The sequence below is a fragment of the Sceloporus occidentalis genome, unplaced genomic scaffold (genome assembly GCF_023333645.1).
Source record: "Sceloporus occidentalis isolate IW3139 unplaced genomic scaffold, rSceOcc1.0.p SCAF_10, whole genome shotgun sequence".
Classification (NCBI taxonomy): Eukaryota; Metazoa; Chordata; class Lepidosauria; order Squamata; family Phrynosomatidae; genus Sceloporus; species Sceloporus occidentalis.
In genome coordinates this window covers 16,460,641-16,484,788 of record NW_028316990.1, presented here as the reverse complement: position 1 = coordinate 16,484,788, position 24,148 = coordinate 16,460,641, and the positions used below count along the sequence as shown (strand labels likewise).

Sequence of the window (24,148 nt, the reverse complement as noted above, 5' to 3'; positions counted from 1 at the left end):
TTCACTTATAAATTTATGTGGATTTCACTTATAAACTAATTGATGACAAGTCACAAGATGCACTGATCAGGATTACTTTAATGATTTGACTTTCTTTGGTGTCCTGATAATTTTTTAAAAGGGAGCAAACAGGGAAAGGGCTTTGCAGGCTAAAAGTGTGCTTAATATTCCCCGGAGAAGGGACCTAGCCTGGTGGCAGAGAACGTGCCTCGCAGGACAATGTGTCCGTTTCCATTTCTGGTAACATCAGTTGAAAAGATGGAGGAGGAAATCAGGTTACCAATTATGAGAAAACACATATCTGGAACCAGAGATATGTGGGGTGTGTGTGTGGTGCGGTGTGTGTGTAATGTCTGTGCAGCAAAAATTAACACATATATAATAATGATTTCTCAAAACAAATTGTGAATTGGTTTTGAAATTTCTCTCCCAGAGAAAAGGTTCCTCACATAATGCAGTGCGATTAGTCACACAAAAAACAGCACATATTTGTTTGTCTATACAAACAATTATAAAGGTTTGCATTCCTATGCCATTTTGCAAATGACTTTATAAGGTGGAAGGGGAGATGGAAATAGTAGAGGGGTAAGAGAAGGGGAGAAGGAGAGAGGAGAACTGACTGTTCAGCTAAGACCCAAGAGAAATACAAAATTTCCCCTTTGGGGAATAATTATAATACTATGCCTAGATCTTTCTTTGTAAATTTAGTTTCACTGAAATCAGTGGAATCTCAACTTATATAAGCAAAGTATCATAGGGGTTGAGGGAACTTTCTTGACCATCTATTCCCCATCCCCAATAGCTACCGCATCATTGAAGGAGATCAGTAAATGATTGCCATATATATATATATATATATATATATATATATATATATAATCAATTAAGGGATAGTGCAATCATTTCCTTGGACTGTTGGTTTCATTATGAATTGGCAAGATCCTTCTCCTCACAGTCAACTAGAAAAAAATCTTTCCTGTCATTTAAACCCATAAGATACAGTCATGCCCTTTCGAGAAGCAGATCACACTTCTCTATGAAAAAGGAAAACCTTTAATAGATCAAGACCAATAGACTCCTTTCCATGCACTCCTGAAACCTGTCTGTCCCTCATTTTGGCAAAATCTCAAATGGCATTAACAGCAGAATCTAGATTCTGCAGACTGCCTGCACATTAACATACATGCAGGGTACAAACAATCTTCGGGCATACTAAGTTTAAGAGATTTAAGTAGAGCTAGCAACCATATCTATCAGCTTGATGAAGAGCAGACACTAAAGTGACAATCCACACAGACATACAGTTATCTGTCAAAGCACTGTTCTATTCATTTGCTGCATGACCTTCAAGTACATCTCATGCCAGGAAATGAAGCCAGGTTAAATTTTATTACTCAACAGGAGTAAAAGGAATCCGAATTTGTCCTCTTCCTTCCTCAGTGTGAATGAAATTACAATTCCAGAATGCAACAGGATTAAAGTGTGCCCTTTTCATTCCAAACAGCTAGACTAAACTAAGGTGTCATTCAACTTTGCTGACCAAACAACTTTCTTGACCTTTTTTTTAGTACACACTTGATAGTAATTCTCCTTTGCTAAAACTGGCTTTTGATGAGGTACACTCAGCCTTTCAATAGGAGGCCTCTGTCTATGAAACACAGGAATACCTCCAAAAATGCTCTTTGTTCAAAAGTTGATTTTCAAATTGGTTCTTAAAGGAATCAAAGAAATGTCTAATGTGGACGTCCAGCCCTATCTAGCCTTAATTTTGGGTCCAGGCCGGTGCAAAGCACCCATCTGTACCAGCCCTATGTGAACATTGCATACATTATTTGTGCACAATTTCCATGTGTGCGTGTGTGCATGTGTGTGTATAAGTGTGTCTGAGTGTATGTATTTCCCCAACTGCACACATTCTTTGGATTTTCACACATTCATATCCATGCTTAATTGTCTTCACTTTCCTGCACAAATTTGCATCGATTTACCTTTCTGCTGCCAAAAATGTGCAACCATGTGAATCCATGCAAAGTGGACAGGCAGACAAATGTTCAGTAATGTACATCCACACAGATACTGGCAGATACCCCAGTAAAAACTGCAATTCTTATTTCTGTGGTGTTTGAGGAGGTTTGTTTTACACACACACACATCCGGCAAAAAGCCAGAAGTCCTCTGAACTACATGAAAAGGGTTTGTATTCTATTCAAATAGAGTGTGGCATATTTAAATAATGTAGACAAGGCCTAGGTTATGAATCCATAACTGCAGTGTAGGATGCATGTCATTCTCAGAAGGAAAAATATATTGGAAGGAATTTCACCTCAATTCCAGTTTTATCCATATATATATATCTGCATTGATAACATAACATTGTGTGTATATGTGCACCCATGCGTACTTGTGTGAATGCATGCAAATGAAATTAAGAACTGGCTGTCATCTTCTTGTTAAATCATATTTCAGGAGATCATTCTGCAGGGAAGATTGAACTCTCTGACTAATACAGGCAACATGACAGATAGATCTGTTTATCTCTCCGTAAACATGAAGCCAATCTATCTTTGTCAATAAAAAAATCAATACCCTATTTTACAGTACATATCACAAGCATTTCAAAATTAGTACCAAATCTAAGAGAAAGTAAATCTCTTCTGAAAGGATGTAAATGGTTTGTTAAAGTAAATAACTGTACCATAATGAGTTTTAACCCAACTTGTTTTATATTGCACCAATACCAGATATTGCTAAAAGATAACCATATAGCTATAAAAATGAAGCAAAATTAATACAGAAAAACAGAGATTAACAATATAAACACAACAAATGATTGAAAGAGAGAAAAGGACAGCACACTGAACCACATTTTATTTACCTTGGTTTTTCTCAATTGTAAAATTGGGGTTGTTGATCATTTCAGGTGGAAGGCTATAAACAAAATAGTGTCCGTTTCTAGGATCATCTTTGTCAATGGCTCTCATGGTGTGAATGACCTAAAAATTGGGAGAAAAACATATTTACCTAAATATGAAATATGGTACCACAAAGACTCTTTAACCAGAATGATGAAAATTAGTGTGTGATTTTTCAAAGAAGAGAGACATTCATTGGGTTGGATGACATCTAAATTGGCTGAGTTAAATTCTCATTCAACCTGGTGGGATTAAATTCATGATGAGTATTGTCCCATGAATGTTAGACTTATGGATCTGGAAACCAGGATTCAAATCCCCACTGGAGCATAAAAACCCACTAGTTGACCTTGGAGCAAGTCACACTCTCTCAGCCTCAGAGGATAGCAATGGCAAACCCCTTTGAAGAAACTTGCCAAGAAAACCCTATGATAGATTTGCCTTAGGGTTGCCTTAAAGAAAGAAAAAATGACTTGGAGGCACACTACAACAACAATTGTTCCACTATTTAAATGGGATGTAAATTCAACATCGTTTGGTTCCTGCCTTGAGTAACAAAGAACTTATCTTTCAAAGAATGAATGAATGAACGAAAGAAAGGAAGAAAGAAAGAAAGAAAGACCACTATAAACATACACTTTTAAAAACAAAAATTAATACTATGGGGCTTCTTAAACTTGACATAGTCCAGTGAGTAAGGGCTTGTCGAAATGATTAAAATACTCTTCATTCTATTTAAAAAGACTGTAGCCCCATCACATTTGATTTGGAGAAGTTTGCAGGTGTATGTATCTTACTAATGTTTATAGTATGTATATGTTTTATGTATTCATGTGTATTTGAAAATATGGCCATTTTATATGGTCATTGACCACAATAAATTGATTGATTGATTTGGAGGAGTTCAGGAATGGGGGGGGGGGGATTCCTCAGAAAAAGCCTTCATGGCTATTACCAAAGAATCCAGGAATATCAATAGGGATGTGCATTACAAAATGTGTGGCTGTTTTTCTATTTCTAATGGATTTGAGTGGCGACACATTTTTGGCAGAAGGAGGACAAATATATACAAATTTGTGCTGGAAAGTGAAGATAAATGTCAATGTGAATGTGTGAAAATCCATAGTAAATTGCATAATACACTTAGGTATAGAGTAGCCCTCAATGTGTCTTAATCTCACCCTGATTTTGTTGTGGGTTACAGGGATTGTATCTTCTGATATCTACACATCAAGTCTCTGTTAAAGTTACATGAGCCAGGAAAGCTGTTTCTGTTCATTTCTGGTGCGGTCCATTCAACAATTTGTGTGGTTTTCATTCAGAAGGAAGACTTCCAAACAGGAGGGTGAAAAAATAAAATACCAGCAAAGTGTTGTCACACTGAATATGATTTAGCCTTCAAAAATATCCCATTGATTACAGTGTGTGAGAAGGAGGTTTGGCTTAATTTTCCAGTAGAATTAAATGCACATAAAGTCACATTCACTTCAGTATAACTAACATTTATTTCAATTGAATTTATTTTTGACTAAGAATGGTTATGATTATAGTCTGAAAGTGTATAATCTGGGCTGTACTATGTCCCATGTTTTAGTTACCACAAAGAATCATTGGGTTCTCCCTGCTTAGACAGTCTGACGAAGCCAATGTGTTACACAAGTAGCTACTATTATTTTTAGCTGTTTATCGACTGCACTGAAAATCTAGGAGGCAATATGCTCACCAATTACTCTTGTGTATATTTATTCTGCTTATCTGCCTTTCTATAGAAAACGTCACAAGGTATACCTTTGGCATTTTTATGGTCTTTTAGCCTCAGTGATTTCTTTTTATTCATTAAAAGTGAGATATGGAGCTACTGAGATTAGATTTGTGTTAATGTGAGTGATTCGGTATGCCACAACTTTGCTTGTAGAGGGCATAAAACATTAGTTCAGTCTTCTGATTTCTACCTTGGATGTCATTTTGGGGAGGAAGATGGGATATAAATCTAGGAATAAAAGAATACATAAGTAAACAATTAAATAAACAATGTGAAGTTGAAGGCTTTCATGGCCAGCATTCATAGTTTTTTGGTGGGTTTTTGGGGCTATGTGGCCATGTTCTAGAAGAGTTTGTTCCTGACGTTTGTGAAGATGCCAGCCACAGATGCTGGCGAAACGTCAGGAATAAACTCTTCCAGAACGTGGTCACATAGCCCAAAAAGACCCACATAAAACTAATTAAATAAACAAATAAACAAATCATGAAAGCTTTCAACTTCACAAACAGTTTCGACTTACCCTTCCCTACATATAGTTTTACAAACCTTTCCCAAACCTACTAGGGAAAGGTCAGTGTGTTGCAAAAGTAGCTACTATTATTCTTAGCTGTTTATTGACTGCTCAGAAAAGCTAGGAGACAGTATTCTTGCCCATTATTGTTATGTATATGTGGCAGTGCCACCACATCTCATAGTCCTGGTGAAAAGAACTGTACTTGGGACAAGAGGCTACTCTTAGAACTGAATTCGGAGAAAGAGGATGGTTCCCAATTGGCAAAGGGGTCAGTCTTTGTATGCAGAAACTATAATATGAAGAGAAGGCTTAGACTTGGGGAAAAGAGGAGTAAAGATAGTAGGAAGGAATATCAATAATATAAGATACACACATGACACCATAGTACTAGTGGAAAACAACATGGACTGGGAACAATTACTAAGGAAGGTCAAGGAGGAAAGGACAAAGGCAGGCTTGTTGCTGAACATAAAGAAAATAAAAGCAATGGCTACATTGGAGCTACATACATTCAACCTAGACAATGAAGAAATTGAAATAGTAAAAGAATTCCCATACCTATAATCAAGCATCGATCATGAAGCAGACTGCAGTCAAGAAATAAGAAGACTAGGAATGGACAGGGCAGCCATGAAAGAATACATAAGATCCTAAAGTATAAAGATGTACAACTGAGCACTAAGGTTAGAATTGTCCAATCCATTGTATTCCCTCTCACCATCTATGGAAATGGGAGCTGGAGAATGAAGAAAGCCAGCAGAAAAAAATCAAGTCATCTAAGATGTGGTGTTGGAGAAGAGTGCTGAGGATACCAGAGACAACCAAAAAGTCAAACAACGAGTCCAAGAGCAGAGCTAGTGTGACCCTTCTGTACAAGCCAAGATAACAAAAATGAGGCTGTCATAGTTGGGTCACATCCCAAGAAGGCACTGACTCATTAGAAAAGACAATAAAGCTAGAGAAGGCAGAAGGGGGCAGAAAAAGAGAAAGTCTGTACACCAGATAGCTAGAGTCAAGGAGGGAAGTCATGGGCCTTTTAGAGGGCACAAAAGGGAGCTGCATTTTGTGGTTCCTTTTTCTGCCCTGCAGAGGCTGGATCAGGACAGTGGCGTGCGTTGGCTGCGGCCTCGATCCTGCCAGTAAAGGGGCCGCTGCATGCCACCTCTTAGGGGCTATTTGTACAGCCCCTAAGACACTTTAATACCAGCTCAAAAATGGGATGACAGAGGTTTACTCAGGACTTTCTCTGTCAGATCAGGGCAGTGGGAAAGTATAAAGAATGAGAGACGCACTTGGAGTCCTGAGGCCATTTCCTGAGACCCAGGACTTTTTCAGAGCTGTAACAACCTATTCACATGCAAACAGAAATAGAATATCACTTTCAGTTTGAACATCCACACTCATACACCTGTACTTACATGACCAAAGGGGGGGCACTTCTGGTTTTGATTGTTTAAAAAATGAGGCGCATCCTTTTTTTATAGGAGAAGGGTGACCTCCAAAGATGATTGTTTTGATGGGAAGGGTTAAAATTCTGAAAAGTTCTGGGACTGGGAGACCTGGCTAGGGTACATTAAGCTTGGATGCCACATTATTCCCACACCTGTCGATGGGGAAAGAGATGCATGCATCTCTCGGAAACCTGTTCATCTTCTACTGAACTTCTATCCGAAGTTGCCATTCTCACTCATCTTCACATCCATCTCTGTTTTTATTAACTCATTTCTACCACCAGCCTCCCTCCTTTAAAAAAAAGGATGTGAGACATTGCAAGATATACTGTGGAGAAAATATCAGTTTTGTTGTTTCTCATTCTCAAGTTAAGAAATTAAGAGTTTGGGTTCCCATAGCAACCTTCTCTCCATGCATGCATGCAATGCATATAATAAAATTCTTAACGCCAGATACATACATGAAGCCATGCAAACAAACAATGGCAAAGCTTTCTGCCTTGTTGGCTCTGGCAAAGGCCCAACAACTTTTCAATGCCTTGTCTTTGTGCTGTGCTAACAGGTAAGTCCCATTTCCCTCCCTGGCTCCTCACTTGCTGAGTGATTGCTTAATGAATGGCCATTATTACAGTAATTCCTTGACACTTTCTAGTCTGGAGATTACAGCATAAGAAAATGAAAGGGAGAGGGGCATTCATGATTGACCTGTCATTGTAATGTTTCCCAGAATTTATTGCTTTTGCTGTGTGTGAAGTGCTGAGAATTGCTTAAAAGATCTACATAAGGAAGGGGGGGGGGGGAGTGATTGGGATTTTTTTTTAAGTCACAACCACAGTATCCCGTTATTTCAGATTGTTGTAAGTTGTCTTGATCTTTTCAAAGGAAGAAAAATAAAGTGTTTAGATTAAAGGAAGCACAGCAGTTCTTACTTTGAAAAGATTGCTGGGGGGAGGTCACTGAGACACATCAAACAAAAACTGCAAAAAGAGAGGGAGAGGGTGGGGAATGAGAAGAGAATGGAGGGGAAGAGATGCCAGAGCAATTGTCAGAGAAGCAGCCATGTTAGTTTCTTGCAGCAGGAAAAGAAGGAAGGAAGAGAGAGAGGAAACAAAAGGGAACATGGCAGCACTTTTAAGGCTAACTGAATTTTCTTTTTGTATTAGCTTTTCTGGATATAAACCTACTTGGTACTGCATCTGGAGAAGTGGTTTAATATCTGTGAAGGCACGTGTAAAAACAAGCAAACCCTTGTCTTAAATGTGCTCTGTCCTTCTTCCTTTTCATGATGCCAGAGAAGGAGTTTAGAGCAGAATGAGCCAGTTGAATCAGTCTGTACTTTCCAATTTTGCTCCAAAAAATCCACGTTACAAAAGATTGAATTATGCCACAAGACTTCTCATGATGTCTTTGCTAGATCTGAGCTGAACTTTTCAAACCATTTAAGAGGAGGCGGTAAATATGTCTTCCAGGAGTGGAGAACTTTGGGGATTTGTGAGGAGGAAAATCGTGTGCTGTTTGTGGATTACCATTTATGGGCTCTATGCGGTGGCCAAAGTTTTTTTCCCCCCTCGTACTTGAAACTTTGTTTTAAAGTCTCACTCTTCTTTCAGTCATACATTCAGCAATGTCTACTGGGGCAAGACCATCTCCTAAAATTAGGTAAGATAAGATAAAATCATCCCACTCAATAACATCCTCCCTCAATTCAGCAGCAAGAGAAAATTGCTCTTCCATGAAATTTTATAGTGAGCTCTAAAACTTGAATATAATTTTCAATTCACCTTTAACACGAGAGTTAAAAGTGTGCTAACTTTCAGATGTTGCTGAACTACAGATATGCCTTAGCCATCGTAACCAGTGGTGAGGCATGATGTGAACTGCAGTCCAACAATACTTGGCTGACCACATCTTTTGGCATCCTTGGTGTGGATAGTCCCTGTTACATATCCCTTAACTGCAAGGCAATAGGTTTACTAACTTGCATAGTTTGCATAGTTAAGTATTAATTTGTTACATGAAGCAAGAAGGTGATCCCCTTCCTCTAAAATTAATCTTCTGCACCCCATTATCTCCACGGTCCTTTATTGGAAAGGGATCATGTAGCAGCTTAGAGACTAACATAAGAGAAGGAGGTTGATAGTGTAAGCTTTTATAGACAGAGGTGGTGTGCAGACCAGCAGTTTGTGCCAGCCTGTGGGTGGAGCCACAGTGCAGTGTCCGCACGCTGGATGCTGTGACTCCACCCCCATTGCATCATGATGCCGTGCACCCTTCTAGATGGCACTCAGAATCATGGCACAACCCTGGTGCTGTATCTAGACAATGCAACAATGAAAGGGCATCACAAAGCCATGCTGATGCAGCTATGATACCCTTTAGAGTACGGAAACAAGGAGCTGCTTTTTGCAGCTCCTTTTTGCACTCTCCAGAAGCTGAATCAGTGCCATGGCATGTGGTTGCTGTGGCACCGATCCAGCTCATCTATATAGCCCCAGAGTCTACTTTATCAGATGCAGTAGACTCTAGAAGTAGACTCAGGGCCTAAACAGACTGGCATAAAGAGCTGGCCTCAGGTTAGAGTGGGGGCACATTGTCCACACACCAGTCACCTGAATGCCAGCCCCATTTCTCTTAAATGTGCTGTGCCAAAAAAGTGGCGAAAGGCTGCTGCCACCGCACCTAGGACACCTTTTCCTTGGCATGGAAATGCCAGATTGGGGCCGCAGTGTGTAGTTGCTGCAGCCCCGATCCAGCGATGAAAGAGGCAGCTGCAGGATACCCCTTAGGAGCAATCTCTCCAGCCCCTGCGTCTATGAAAGTTTATGCTACAAATATCTTTCTCTCAGTTAGCCTCAAAGGTATAGCAACATCCCTCTGCATACTGATCCAGATTGACACAGCTGTATATTTGAATTTGTCCTTTATAGTTTGCCTTCTTCTTCCCTTTTCTCTCCCCACCTCCTGCAAAACAAAAATCTTCAGCCAATATTCCACAAAGAGCAAAGAAATAAATGAAGGGCAACGAGTGCCAGTGATTAGGGAATGAATACAAATGAAACCAACTGCAGCAGAAAAGGTCTGGAGGACATACTGGAACCTCCTGATCCCATAAAGTCTGTGATGATTTGGAAATGAAAATCCAAGTGATGTCAACATTTGCAACTGTTGGGTAGGAACAGGGTAGGAAGAGAAGAACGAAATACTTGATTTCATTTCAAACTTGGATAAACCAAATTTTTAATTCAAGTATAAAAAATACTTTATCATACATGGGAGAGAAATGTACCACAGTTACCAAAAATGAAGATTCAGGTACTTACACCTCCCTCCCTGGCCATTCTGCCCCCACCACTCCCTTACATCCAAAGGAGATAGTAGAATTTCTTACAACCCTAATTCTTCTTGAGGTAAGGATGAAAAGAGAAAGGCCTTATTGGAAGTGACACATTGTACAAAGAGTTTTGCATAAGGACACCTTATCATCTTTCAAAGAGTAGGCTTTTCAAAATTGTTTGGCCTTCTAGATAATTTCTGCTCTGCACAGTAATGTAAATTGGACACATGTTTTTTTAAAAAATATGGCACTAATTGCTGTTTAGTTGCCCAGAATTGTCAAACAATGGCAGCTAACGGTTAAGAAGCAGTTGGCACTGTCTCTTTGCTTCTGAGTGATATATCCATCAGAGCCTGCAGAACTGACAACCACTCTTCCAACCAACCAGCTAAGAGGAGAGGCTTGATACAAGCTACTAGTGAATGATATAGTTTGGAGTTTGAGAAGGCTGAGATGCTGAATAGGCTGGGAGTCATCCTGAACCATGGCAAAGCTTTCTCTGAAGATCTGGGGTAAGATGTTGGATTGGGAAGGGCGGACATGTGTCCTACCTTACTTCTTTTTTTACAGTGCTTTAGTTTATGCAGTCATTGAAAGGGCTGCTAATTTCACAGTTGCTTTAAAGATGAGAGAAATAAGAGCAGAAACCGTGAGGTTGGCCATCAACAGATGGAAACTGGTGTTCAGAGTGTGAAGGAACACACTCAGGTCACCTAGCTGCAACCTTCCTCATTATATTAATTGGTTTTAAGATTACATTGAGGATTTTAATTAATTTCCTGCTGTGAACCACCTTGGATGGCACTCTTGGAGAAAGGCAGCATATAATAAATAAATAAATAAATAAATTGAGATATAGTGTGTTTCTGGTTACATTGTTATGGTTGTAACCATAGGAAATTGTATTCCTACTACTCTTAACACAGCACAACAAAAATGATATAATCAGCATCACTGAAACCTGGTGGGATGAGTCAGGTATGTCATAATAGAGGAGCATAAGAATCTCGTGGTGTTCACGGGATAATCACTGTTTAAACCCCTAATTTTCCTTCAATTTCCCCATGTGATAAAGTCCTTAGAAGCCAAACTGTAAGGTAAAGGCACAATTAGCAAATTCCGAATGAACAACAAATTAGTATTTTAACAAATACAAGACAAATGGTATTGTCAAATTCATTATTTCCCTAGAATTAGAGCTAAAGAAATTATGAATGGCTATAGCTAGGAATCTTGAATATCAGTTAAATTGCAAAATATCAACTATAATTTTTGCAGCTTATTTTGAATTCAGATTTTCCCCTCCCTTCTGTTAAAATTAATTTCAATTTCATTCTATGAATTTTCTCGATTAGGGGCAACCTGCAGCACATCCAAGGAATGATAACTTCCAGCTACTCAGTTTTCTTCCCAAACCAGTGATGTGCACAGCTGTCTTATTAATATCAAATAATGTATTCATCTAGTGTAAGGAATTAAAAACAGAGATGGGGAAGAGAACAGAAAAAAGAATATCTTAGAAATATTGAAAATTGTGGAAAGAATGCCAAATATTAAGTGAAATGCTTTTTCAGCAGATCAGAGTTTTGCATTCTGCTGTTATGGACTGAGAATAAAGGCAAGAAGAATTCATCTGGCAACGCTATACATCAACAGTTTTTAATGCATTCTGTCATGTCACCAGCAGCCGTGGTTGCCACTCTCAATTATATCAAGGCCCAAAATAGAACACGTGGAGAAATGAACTGCATTAGATGGTTCACTCAGCATATTTACAGACTGCAAATAAGGTTTTCTAAGAGGTTGAGAAGTAATCAGCTCCCTTAAGGTGATTCAAACTCAATTTAACTTAGCTGTAAGTTAATCTGCAAATGTGTAAATGTATTCAGATAGTAGAAAGCAACTGCATGCTTGCTTCGCATCAGTTGATAGAGCTTTAACTCAAAGGGAGCAGGAGAATTCAGATCTAAACTATAGGAAAGCAGTAAGATTTTGGGTTATTTTCTGTGCACTGTTGTAATTTTACATATGCAAATGGAAATCTGAAGTCTCCTACACAACTCCTTATTCTTGGTATGCTGAGTTTCAATTCACTGTCCTCCCTACACCTTAAATACTGCATTGGTATAGCTCAAGATTAGCACTGGGTATGAAAAATTTGCTAAGCCACACTAGTAGTATCCATATCATTTTAATAATAATAATAATAATAATAATAATAATAATAATAATAATCCCCCTCTCCCTACAGATCGAGGTGGGATACAGTGAAAATAAAAATACACAGTACAACATTCATCAACATAATACAACCATCCCTCTGCCCTCCAACCCTCCACCCTCAACATAACCATTGAACACAACCATCTTCTCACCCCTATCCATACACAAGCTGAAATTGTCAAAGTTTCTTCATTTCTGGTATACTGAAGTATAGGAACCCCATCCTTGTATGCTGCCATTTATAAAGGAGAAAGATGGATTGTCCATATTTAATTTTACTGCTGCCTTAGTCTTGACTGTATTTTAGCATGTAGGTTTTCAGGATGGAGACCTGAGGTATAACTACATTTATCTGCAGTATTTCAGGGAGTCCTTAGGGGAAATGTCCATACAGACCTCCCTCTATAAACTATCTCTATTTTCAACATTGTCCCTTTGCTTTCCCTGTTTATCTGGATTTAATCTGCACAGCTACCAAGAGAAAAAAGAGCAGGTGAACAGAAGCTCATGTGCCATCTCCTTTTCTCCAGCTATTGCTCACTTACATAGAGTTGAGCAGGTATTTACAACAAAGGCAGGCAATATGATAGGCTTCTTCAAGTATCTGAAGGGCTATCATGCTGATGATGGGTATTTTCTTTCCTCCAAAACATTTGGAGGAGCTTACAGATGATAAGAGCTGTTTGACAGTGGAGCAGACTGCTTCAGAAGGTGGTGGAGATTTTTGTGCTGGAGAAGCTGGAGATTTGTTAAACAAAGCTGGGTGGTTATTTGTTAGAGATACTTAAGATGTACATTTCTTGGATCATCAGAGGACTGGGTGAACCTTAAAGGTACTTTTTGACTTTCCAGTTCTACAAATGCTATAATTATATGAAAAGCAAGTTTAAAGGGGGCAATAGGGGGCAGGGATGGCAGTGGTCTCTTTACAGGCTGTAGCCAAGTTATTTTTGCCATTACATGTATTGTTCCCAGTCACTTGCTAGTTACTTGTTTTTTATTCTTCAGTGTATCAATAGGTAGTGTTTTGTCTAATGATGTGTTGTTTTGTGTTTCAGATAACTGGGTAACTAGGGCAAGGAGTTTTGGAAATGACTGCTGGAAGGTGAAAACATGGATTGCTGCAACAATCAAATCCTGGCATACATAGGTTCTTGTGCAGGCCCACAATAAGGAACAAATTCTAACTCTATTATCAGGTAAGCTGCTTTGGTAAATGGTGAATGTAATGCCAAACACCCACGAGGCACAAGAATAGCTGGATTAACAACTCTAGTGTCATGCTGTCAACTGCTGTTTATTTAAATTAAAATGTCACTACCCAGAATAAATTAGGTAGCTACAAAGCCATGGATTTCCGTCACTCAGTGCCTTCACAAGTAGAATAATAATAATCATCATTATCCAAGTCCATTTCATTTCCACTATTCTGCTTCCTAGCAGATTAGGTTCTTTTGCATTGATGCAGCCTGAAACGAATGTCTTCTTTACTGATGGCTGAAGCAGACCTTGGATAAAGTTTGGGGCCTGGACAACATCACATCTCCAAAATACGTATCTGCATTCTGCAGGAGTGCTGCTGTCTTAGACATCTTCTCACAAACCACATTCCATACTACCTTGTTCTCTCTCTCTAACTGACTATTTTCCAGTATCAATCTTCTGTGTAAGCATGCACATATTAAAACAAGTTGCTACAAGTTCTGCTTAAAGCAGATACGGTAACAAATGGAGAATCAATTTTCTCTTTATTGATCCAGAACAGGATTGAGTGAAGTACAGCTCTCCAGGTGGGAGAGCCATGCTTACTTATCTGCATCCTGCTTTTTCATCTGGTTTTAGAATGTCCTATGTTCCCTTCTTAATTTCAAGGTTGTTTTTTTAAAACAAACAAACAAACAACAGCAGTGAGTGTAGTTACAGGGGAAAACATCTACAGCACCAACAACTTGGGTGGCTCCTTCTGAGGAAAAGGTGAAGCACTGATGCATGACTTGGCCATGCGACCACCACAGTCTCCCTTGGCTCAGTGCTGGTTCCATGGCTGCTACCTTCCCCAATATGGAACTAGTGCTGAATGGAGGGGATTTGTGTTGTGGCTGCAGCAACAGCATCATCATTAGCAGTAGGTTCCAGACTGCTCCTGTCTCACTTCATATCCCACAAGACAAAGGGGAAGAGGAAGCCGCAGCCTCCATCACCACAATCACTGCTGTGCACCATCACCGACTTTTTGAGAAGAGCCAATTTGCTTCTCTTTGCCGTTTCTGTTTTCTCCACCCAGCAGAGCACTACACTTATGGAGAAATGAGCCACTACCTTCATCCTCCTCTTTGCAGCATTTTCCACTCAGTCCAGCCAACACTTCACCAACCAACTGAGTGGTTTGAGCTTGTGATGCTTCTACTCCAGCCTAGCTCTGTGTCACTCCCCTAGCTGTATGACTGGTTCTCTTAGGTTTTTGTCATACATCAATTAAAAATGCCCTGTTTCATATACACATAAACATTCCCACTGCTTCCAGTGCTGACCCACATGGAAGAGGTTGTTGCTCAATGATAGAAACATGCACTTTGTATCAAAAATCCCGAGGTTCAATACCTGGAATCTTCAGCTAGAAGTATATCTAGTAGGCCTAGAAAGAATAGTGATGGAAACCTGACCAGGCAAGGGAAATGCACAGTGTTCCAGATGTTGTGAGGTCAAAGCTCTTGTCATTGCTCATCTTTGGTTATACTGGCTAAGCCTGCTGGTGCCTGCAGTCCATAAATATGTGGAGAGCCATATATTCCTCAGCCTACCTGCTCTAGACAGTTTTTGCTAGTCAAGGAACTCCAGAGATCATGGACTTAAAAGGTACAATGGCCTAATTTAGTAGAAATCGGGTTCCTACATTCAGTTTCCCACTGATTCGGGGGAAAGGTATGACTCACAAATAGCAAACAGGCGACTGAGAATTTTGAGTGAAAAATTACAGTGTGGACAACACAGAGATATTTACTTTTCCGGTTTTTCCATTTTCACACAAATATGCTTCATTCCCGGATGCAAGTTCGGGAGCGTTGTCATTTACATCGAGAACTTTGATAGCGACAGGCACTCGAGATATTTGACTGGGGTTTCCTAAGAGAAGAAAAACACAGCATGGGGGAAAAAAGAGAGGTAAGCACACTTCTTTTCATACTAATGACATAAAGGACCCAAAGTAGATAGAAGACACTTGCTGAAATCTTGCTGTGCCTTTTCTACTTGGGCTGATTTATCCAACAGCAGAGAAAGTGGGGGATGAATAAGAACGGGCAGCATTTCACAAAAGGGTGGCAACAAATAAATCCTTATTGCAAGCAGCATTTACTGGAGATTAACTTGATGAACACCGTCTTGGACTAAATTGGTAGATATTTATTTATTTATTTATTTATTTATTTATTTATTCATTTATTTATTTATTTATTTATTTTCCTGAGGAAGTTTGCTTTGTTTTATTGATAAAGGGCATGCTTCATGAGAAAGAGAGGATGTAAACATTTAAGATTTATTTCTTTTCTTATCTTTGCCATTTTACTCTATTAGCCAGCCTGGCAGCACATCTATTATTTCAGCTTGGTAAAAAAAGAAAGAGGCAGGGAAGGAAAAGAAAAAACGGGGGGTACCCCACAAAGCAATACAACAGAAATATCCTAACTGGGGAGTTTATCAGACAAGGGAAATTGGAGGTATAATCCAATGGCAATCTGAACACAATCATGGTGTTTAACGTTATTGCGTGATAGACTACCAAATGCAATTTCGGGCAAGGGGAAGTCAGTTCGAACACAATCATGGGGTTTCACGTTATTGCGTGATAGACTACCATACACAATTTCGGGCAATAGCAAGCTATTTTCAGGCAATGGGAAGTCAGTTCAAACGCAATTCGAATTCACGTAAATTTGCTGAACTAGTGAATTCACGTGAATGCATTCTGGCCCCACTTTCTTTTCATTCAATATAAAAAATGGAAAATCAACGTTTGATATTTGAAATTTATATATTTTTTGAACATTTTCAAACCATGGATGCTTGAATCTGTGTATAAAAAATCCATGTATAAGAAGGGCCAACTGTATTTCTATGTAGGAATATTATTCCCTGTGCAGATGCTTTTTGTGAGGAGGACAAAAAATATCATCAGTGGGGACTTCTTCTGTGCAAGAGTCACACATAGGTGATTTGCATAGGAAACAACATTTTCTGCTCAGAAAGCAAAATTTTCACTGCAGGACATAATATTTCAGCAAAGAAATATTTCCTGGATAAAAATAATATGTTTCTGTGCATAGCAACGATGTGCGAATTTTGCACAGAATTCATACCATATTGTGAATAAGCTTGGAAAACCAACTAGGTTTTGAACACTTGTTCTCAGCAAGAAGAACATTGCTAAGATCACTTGTTGTTTCCTTCAAGAAGCAGCTTAGTGAAGAATTGCATCTCTAGTTTTGAAGTTGTACATGAAGCTTTATCAATCTGATCAAGAAATGTGGTTTTGAATTCAAGGTTTTGGGATTTGTTTTGTTTTGTTTTTTACATTAAGGGATTGCATGGGGGTAGCTTTTAAAGGTACAATTGATTATACCTTTCTGAATGTTTCACCCAATCCCTAACCACCTTTACTTAGAGGTAATTCCTGTGTTATTCTAAGCCTGGTCAGTTTATTCTGCTTTGTAAATCCAAGGAGTGGTACTACAGTTACAACAGCCAATTTAGGCAACTTTCATTTCATAATCCTTGAAGGCAGTTCTTTTCGATGTTCTAGCAGCCCAGATTCGGGTAAGTGTGCAAGATCCATAATGGCAGACAAATATCCATTAAATACAGTTTGTCTTTCAGCTTGTCTGAGACAAATTCAATTAGTTATAGGAAAGTTCACCATGACACATGATAAGAAATGCAGACAAATGCAGTTGATAATCAAACAAACCACTTTCCACATGGATCTTCATTCGACTTCATGCAGTGAATGGGTTTTCCAGATGTATGTGCATTAAACATGAAATGACATTGAACTTCTTGTTTTTGGAAGGGGATATAGCTGCATGCACACCGAATACGCACAACATTTCAAACACATTTTATCTAGACTTGATAAAATACATAAACAATGAAGGCACTGAATTCTCCGTGCCAAGTGTCACATTTAAACACTAAAGGTTTTCTTTTATCTAAATTAATGGAATGATGGTGGTTCAAATTTTAGAGACATTACAGAGGAATGTAATTAATTAGATAAGCTTCTGAAGAAATTATTCATGCCTCTCGTGACTGGCCCCCAAAATATTTGTCTTTCATCTGAAATGCAAACATTAAATCTAAAGATATTATAATTAGAAACTTGATGAGAATTCATTTAAAAAATTAATTTGCTAAACAAGAGACCAACTCGTCGAGTTTGAAAATCTCCAATAAAGGGATACCCCTTGATGTTTAGAACCTCTATGCTTCATACTACAACAATTGCAACAAATTGTTTATTTGTTTGTTCCATGTAATGCAGTTAATTTCATTCCTGGGATAAGAAACCTACAGATTGCAAGGTGATGAGACCATACAGAGTAATATATTGGGTCAGTTCTGATTTAATATAACTAATTCCCACCATGTTTCCCATAGGTCCTCCCAGCAGAATTGGACCTGAGATCCTGTTTACACAAGCAAAAAGGCCTGTTTCCCCCCTTGTTCTGATGCCATCCTGTTGAGACAATGCTTGTCCCACATCCCAATTTTGGCGAAAGTAGTCCAGATGATCTAGTATGTCTAGTATGGCACATTCCATACTAGAAATGGGTATATGACTCTTCAAATGGGTTGAAAACATACTTGACTACCTGTCAGAACAAGCCCTCCATTCCTGCACCAAGGTGATTGTCTGCACAGGCACTGGAATATCCACCAATGTGGGTCACTTGCTCCGACATAAAAATGAGGCATGTGGTTGAAGCTAGACACCTCATTCTAATCTCAGAAGTGGATGACCCAAAGTGGTGGTGGATGTACCAGGCAGTGATGTAAAGAATTCTTTCACTATTCATTCAAATGTATGAGAAATTTGCCTCTCAACAGTTCATACCTCTTTAAAATGCTCTAAAAACTTCAGCCTACTCGATCAAGCAGGAATATTGTTTTAAAAATCATTTGCAAATGTAGTGATGGGACAGGAGCTTTGAAATGAGATTTTGATGGGCAGGATTGGTGTATTTGGCATAAGTAAAGGAACCATTCAGACTGGGTGTTCTTCTGGGCTAAAAATGCTGCCTTGGTTTTGTTGCATGCATCTAAAGAAAGCATTTTTAACTAGTTACAGTTAAACTTGCTAGAGTTGGAAGGGATCCCGAGAGGACATCCCGTACAACCCCAGCAGCTTATCTGATCTTCCATTGATATCAATTTAAACCAAAGAAAAGAGCATGCGAATTTAATGTTTTGTATTTTCATGAAACTTTAGCAATGTTTTAAAATGTTGTTAGCTGCCTATTATTGGGGAAAAGACAGGATATTATAAATGTATTAAAATTATTAGTGAGGAAAATAGAGAGAAGACACTATGTTCAGGGGCCTTCAAATCATCCCAAATTCTCCTCACCTAACTCCAAATCATATAATTCAATAGGACGGGGTCATGAAACTGAAAGTGATATAAAAATGTCATGACAATGTAATGCAAATACACTCTGCAACCACTCTTCCCTCCAATGTGTTACATTTCCATTTGCAGGGAACATGATTATTCCCAACTAGTAATGCTGGCTCTCAGGATGGGTTTTTCCTCAATCCCAACTCACGCTTTTAAGACACGTATTGTTTTATGCAAAGCTTATGCTTCCAAGCAGAGGAAAGAGCAAAAATACTTTTGTACAGTTATCAGAGATCCATGTACATCACTTGCTAGATTAGGAAAAAGAATGAATCAGATGGGCACTGCACATCGCTTTCAAAATGAGGTACATTTCAATGTTTTTTAAATAACAGTTTTCTATGAAAGTGAAGAATAACATTAGACTTTTAAACATTAAATCTTCCAGGATTCTTTTGTCTGCCCACCACTCTACTTTAAGCTTGCAAGGGGTTGATAGCTCCATACAGATACATATTTATCAAGATTGTATCTGATGGATCTTGCAAGATAACCTGCCTGCCCAAGAGATTGGTTTTATTCTGTACTGTTTTGGCCTTTCTTCCCTCATCCCTCAATGCAATCTTTAATCTGCAGAAAACAGTGTACAGAGCAACAGGGCTAATGTGTAAAGATGCATTGTAAAGATACATTATCGAATTTCAAGTATGGTACTAAAGTAAAACCCAAGAGTAAGGTTGAGCTGGCTTTTTTGTAGAGAGCACACTAATGGGGGAAAGGCAGAACTGGGGATGCTTCTGACATTCTCCAGATCTGGGGATTATTCTGCCTGTTTTCTCCCAGATGCCTATTTGTTTTGTGCTGATATTTACCTTTGAAGAACTAATTGGCTGAGGATAAGGCTAATGGAAAGATCATCTGCAATAATGTTATCTATGTAACATTATTGGAGCCTGCTTTCTTGTCCACTAGTGAGAATTGTTATCCAGGAACAGGTCCTTTTCAGAGTGGGCCCACATCTGTGAATTATTGTTTCCTAGAACAAATCTCTAGTCCCCTTCCTACTCCTTTAGGAGAGCGATGATGATGATGATGATGACAATGATGATGATTTTTCCAGTCAAGTTTTAAATTTCAGCCACTATTGATAAATTTGATGTTTTTGTTTTATCTGAAAGATCTAAAAGACCAGTAACATCGTTCCTGGCCCTTTGAAAAATTAGGGCAAGAGACATCATTTGCATGTTTTTGGATCCTATGACATTCTGTCCGACTTCCACAACTATATAAATATGTTTTATAATCTATGTTTTATAATCTAATGCTTTACTATCTAATGCTTTACTATCACTCTGTGCTGCAGCTGAAGATTATATCCGTGAAAACTCATGCAAAAAATGAAAACCAGTTAAACTTACAGGTGCTGCCACATTCCTTTTTTCTCCCCTTCCCTTCATCCTTTTCTTGTTCAATCTGTTATTGGTATTTATGTTTGGTGTGGTTTACCTGATTCATGTAAATATTTCACTTATTTGACAATCATTACCTTATAGATGTTTCTGTGCATTATACTGTTTTTCTGACCAGTAGGCTGGATGCAGAATTACTTCAAACAAGCCTACAGAATTAGTGGGGATTGAATCAGTCATGACCTTAAGCCACATTGTTTTCAATGGATTTACTGTAGTATGACCATCCCACTCCAAACAACTCTATAATTCTACGATTCTATGATCTAGCGGTATGCACCTAGTACACAATCAAATCTTGAATATACAGAATCCAATTTCTTTAAAATACACTGTTACACTTCATTTCTGGGTTGCTTGGAATTTAAAAGACTGGAACTGTAGTGCTAAGATGAAAGCATTAAAGCACAATAACAACAAAGCTATGAATGTAAGAAGAGTGGATTGAGAATACTGCCTTTATTGGAGAAAAACAACTTCTGAGCAGGATGAACATCTGCAAGCCTAGAAACCCCTCATGTGAAGGACCAATAACTGATGTATTCTTGGTTAGGATATTCATTGCTTGCCACCTGAGTCATGGGCAACTTAACATTCTTGTTCCACAAACAAGCTACTTGGTTGTAAATCCCTAGGGACTCATCAATTTATAGTTGACTGCTGTTCCCTTCTTAGAACCATCTCCACATATTCTGTATATCTGAGCATTTAAAGGTTTTCTTTCAAAATAAAACAAAAAATTCTTTGAACAAGAAAAATATTACTATTAAGTGGGGCTAAGATCCAGGGTAGGAACTGGCCAGGCTGCATGTGGCACATGAAGCCCTCCAATGTGACCCCTGGAACTGTCATCCCACCCCAAGCCAGCTTGAAATGGGAGCTTCTAGTGAGTTCAGATGCCCCCTTAACACTATCCTCCATTTTTGGATCCCAAATAGTTATTTTTTTAAAAAAAATAATAATAATGTGCATGCAATTCTCCAGTCACTTTTAGGGTTTTTTTTGGTGGGGCGGCTTGCATAGAGCTGTGGTTTGGATGTGAGACAAATCAGCTTTCAGATCCCCCAATGTCCGTGGCCCTGGGGTTTACTGTATGATTGACGACTGATTTGTTATATGTGAAGGGATGGACCTGGTTTGATCCATAGAAGAGTAATCTTGGGGAAACAGTGATCTCCTGCTTTTTTAATGGTCAATATATAATTTTCTTTTTACAGTGAAAAAACCCTTACTGTTGGCTCTCCGTAGCAATAGCAAGTACATTTCTATACCACTTATCAGTGCATTTAAGCACTCCATAGTGTAAGCCAATTGCCCCCCACAATCTGGATACTCATTTTAGTGACCTCCTCGAAAGGATGCAAGCCTGAGTCGAGCTTGAGCCCTTTAGCTGGTATTGAACTCGCAAACTTATGGTTTGTTTTTTATCCATGTACATCACTTGCTAGATTAGGAAAAAGAATGAATCAGATGGGCACTGCACATCGCTTTCAAAATGAGGTACATTTCAATGTTTTTTAAATAACAGTTTTCTATGAAAGTGAAGAATAACATTAGACTTTTAAACATTAAATCTTCCAGGATTCTTTTGTCTGCCCACCACTCTACTTTAAGCTTGCAAGGGGTTGATAGCTTCATACAGATACATATTTATCAAGATTGTATCTGATGGATCTTGCGAGATAACCTGCCTGTCCAAGACACTGGTTTTATTTTGTACTGTTTTGGCTTTTCTTCCCTTGTCCCTCAATGCAATCTTTAATCTGCAGAAAATAGTGTACAGAGCAACAGGGCTAACATGTAAAGATGCATTGTAAAGATGCATTATCATCTTTGCATTGTAAAGATGCCTGCAGTACAGAGATTTAACCACTGCGCCACCAATCTGTATCCACAGATTCAATCACCCATGGCTTGAAAATATCTCCCCCTCACCCCCAATAATCTAAAATACAACCCTTGGTTTTGCCATTTTATTTAGGGACATGATTTTAATACACCATTATATATAATGAAACATGACCATCCACAGATTTTGGAATTCACCGGGGGGGGGGGGGGGGCTGGAACAAAATGCCAGCCCACTATAGATTAAAAAAAAATCACTGTGAGTGATTTCTTCTTGTACCTCTTATACAAAGGCCTCTAGCACTAGTAGTCAAACCACATATTTTCACTCCTAACCGTAGTAGAAGGACACTAATACTGACCTATCTTACACAGCTGATCTAAGAATGAGAGGATATGCCCGCCGTGTTTTAAGCAGCTGAAATCCCTTTTAAAACATGATGCACAATGTTGTGTAGAAGCAGCAGCAGCAACAACCATCCTCAACAACAACCACCTTAACTGTAATTTGATTTCATTCCTTCAAACTTCTCTGCAGATAGGAAAAATGGAATAAACTGAAAAAATAACATCTGTTTATCCAGCTTGTATTATAGTCGAATTTCCCATAGAGCTCCTGGCTATCCCCTTCCCTCAGCTCTCACAAGCAACACCAACTTCGGAAACTTAAAAATTTGCTTCACTATGATGTCAGTGTGTAGCTTTGGGCAAGTTATTATCTCTTATCCTCAATTCCCCATTGGTAAAATGAGATTAATAATATCCCATTTCCCTCTGGGTTTGTTGTGAGAATTAATGAGATAAAAAGATGTAAAGGAATTTGCACTGCTAAAATGCTGCACAGGTGACAAACAGTAATAAGATCTACTCTCCATCTATAGTTTTATTGAACTGATGTTGGGGGCAAGAAACTACTCACAATCTACACCGAATGCTCTTTGAACTGAAGACATGGGAAGGTGGATTTTTTAAAAGCACTTGAACAGATGTTTTAGTATCATCTCCTCTCTCCAGGGGAGGATATTATTGTAGTGAAATTTGCTCATACTCAAACTAAAGTCAATTATACAAGGTGTGAGGAGAAAAATGAGCAAAACTCTCATATTAATGATTATGTTCCTTGCAGTCTTGCAGAGAGAGAGAGAGAGAGAGAGAGAGAGAAAATAAAGTAGGAAAAGTTAAAGCTGCGAACAAACTATCTGTGGCATTGTAATTTATGGGTAATTGAAAAATAATAATCTGCAGTGTAATTCGGCTATATGTCTTTTCCACTTTAATTTGTTCCTGTGCTATTTTTTAAAAACCACATGATTTATCTTCTTAAGATCATGTTTTTCAGTAGAGAATGCATAGCATGACAGTTCGGTTATTATATTTATACTTTTAGTAAAACATAAAATCATTTTTGGCTTGGTGACAAAAAAGGATAATGTATCCACCCAGCTTTGATCTGAGATAATGCAGAATATAAAAGTATATTCGCTAATATCTTTTTTTCATACCACACACACACACACAGACATTACATTACAGTGTATACCACAATAAAGGGGCTGCAATGCCACTGAAAGACAGTTCTTTTAAAGATTATTTTCTTCCATCGCTTGATCCGACTTTTGTGTTCATTTGTACATGCAGATATTGCCATTTTCATATTTGGGAATCTGTGGCTCTTGGGCTGCAATTCTCATCAGTCCAAGCCCAAGCCTGAGCCAGCATAGCCAATAGTAAGTAACAATGGGATTTACAATCCAAGAACATCTGAAGGACTGTGGGTTCACTATCTCTGTCAAAGGTCTTCTTTAGAGTTTTTAAAAAGGATAGAGGGTAGGTCATGTACATTGGTTCTGTCCTAACAAGCCCTGCTGGTTCTACTAACAACCTTTTTGCATTGAACAGAAATGTCTGAAAGAGGATTTTTGTGTGTGTTTGGCTGAACAGGAATCCTCTCTGCATTCAGGGTTCCTGGTTCTACAGCTTCCACTAAACATCTCCAGTGAAATGATGAAGAATCCCACTTCA

The 24,148-nt window shown here is 38.6% G+C and overlaps 1 protein-coding gene across 4 annotated transcripts in view; it reads right to left on the bottom strand.

Annotated features, from left to right (window-relative positions):
- The window catches only part of LOC149305982 (cadherin-8-like), a 192,284-nt gene that overhangs the window by 15,778 nt on the left and 152,358 nt on the right, over nucleotides 1-24,148 (bottom strand). For all 4 annotated transcript variants that reach the window (XM_089476883.1, XM_089476882.1, XM_089476881.1 and 1 more), the window contains 2 exons: nucleotides 15,198-15,319; nucleotides 2,876-2,993 (listed from right to left, as the gene is read on the bottom strand). In XM_089476883.1, coding sequence (XP_089333009.1) covers nucleotides 2,876-2,993; nucleotides 15,198-15,319 — 240 coding nt within the window. The remainder of the gene's footprint in view (nucleotides 1-2,875; nucleotides 2,994-15,197; nucleotides 15,320-24,148) is intronic.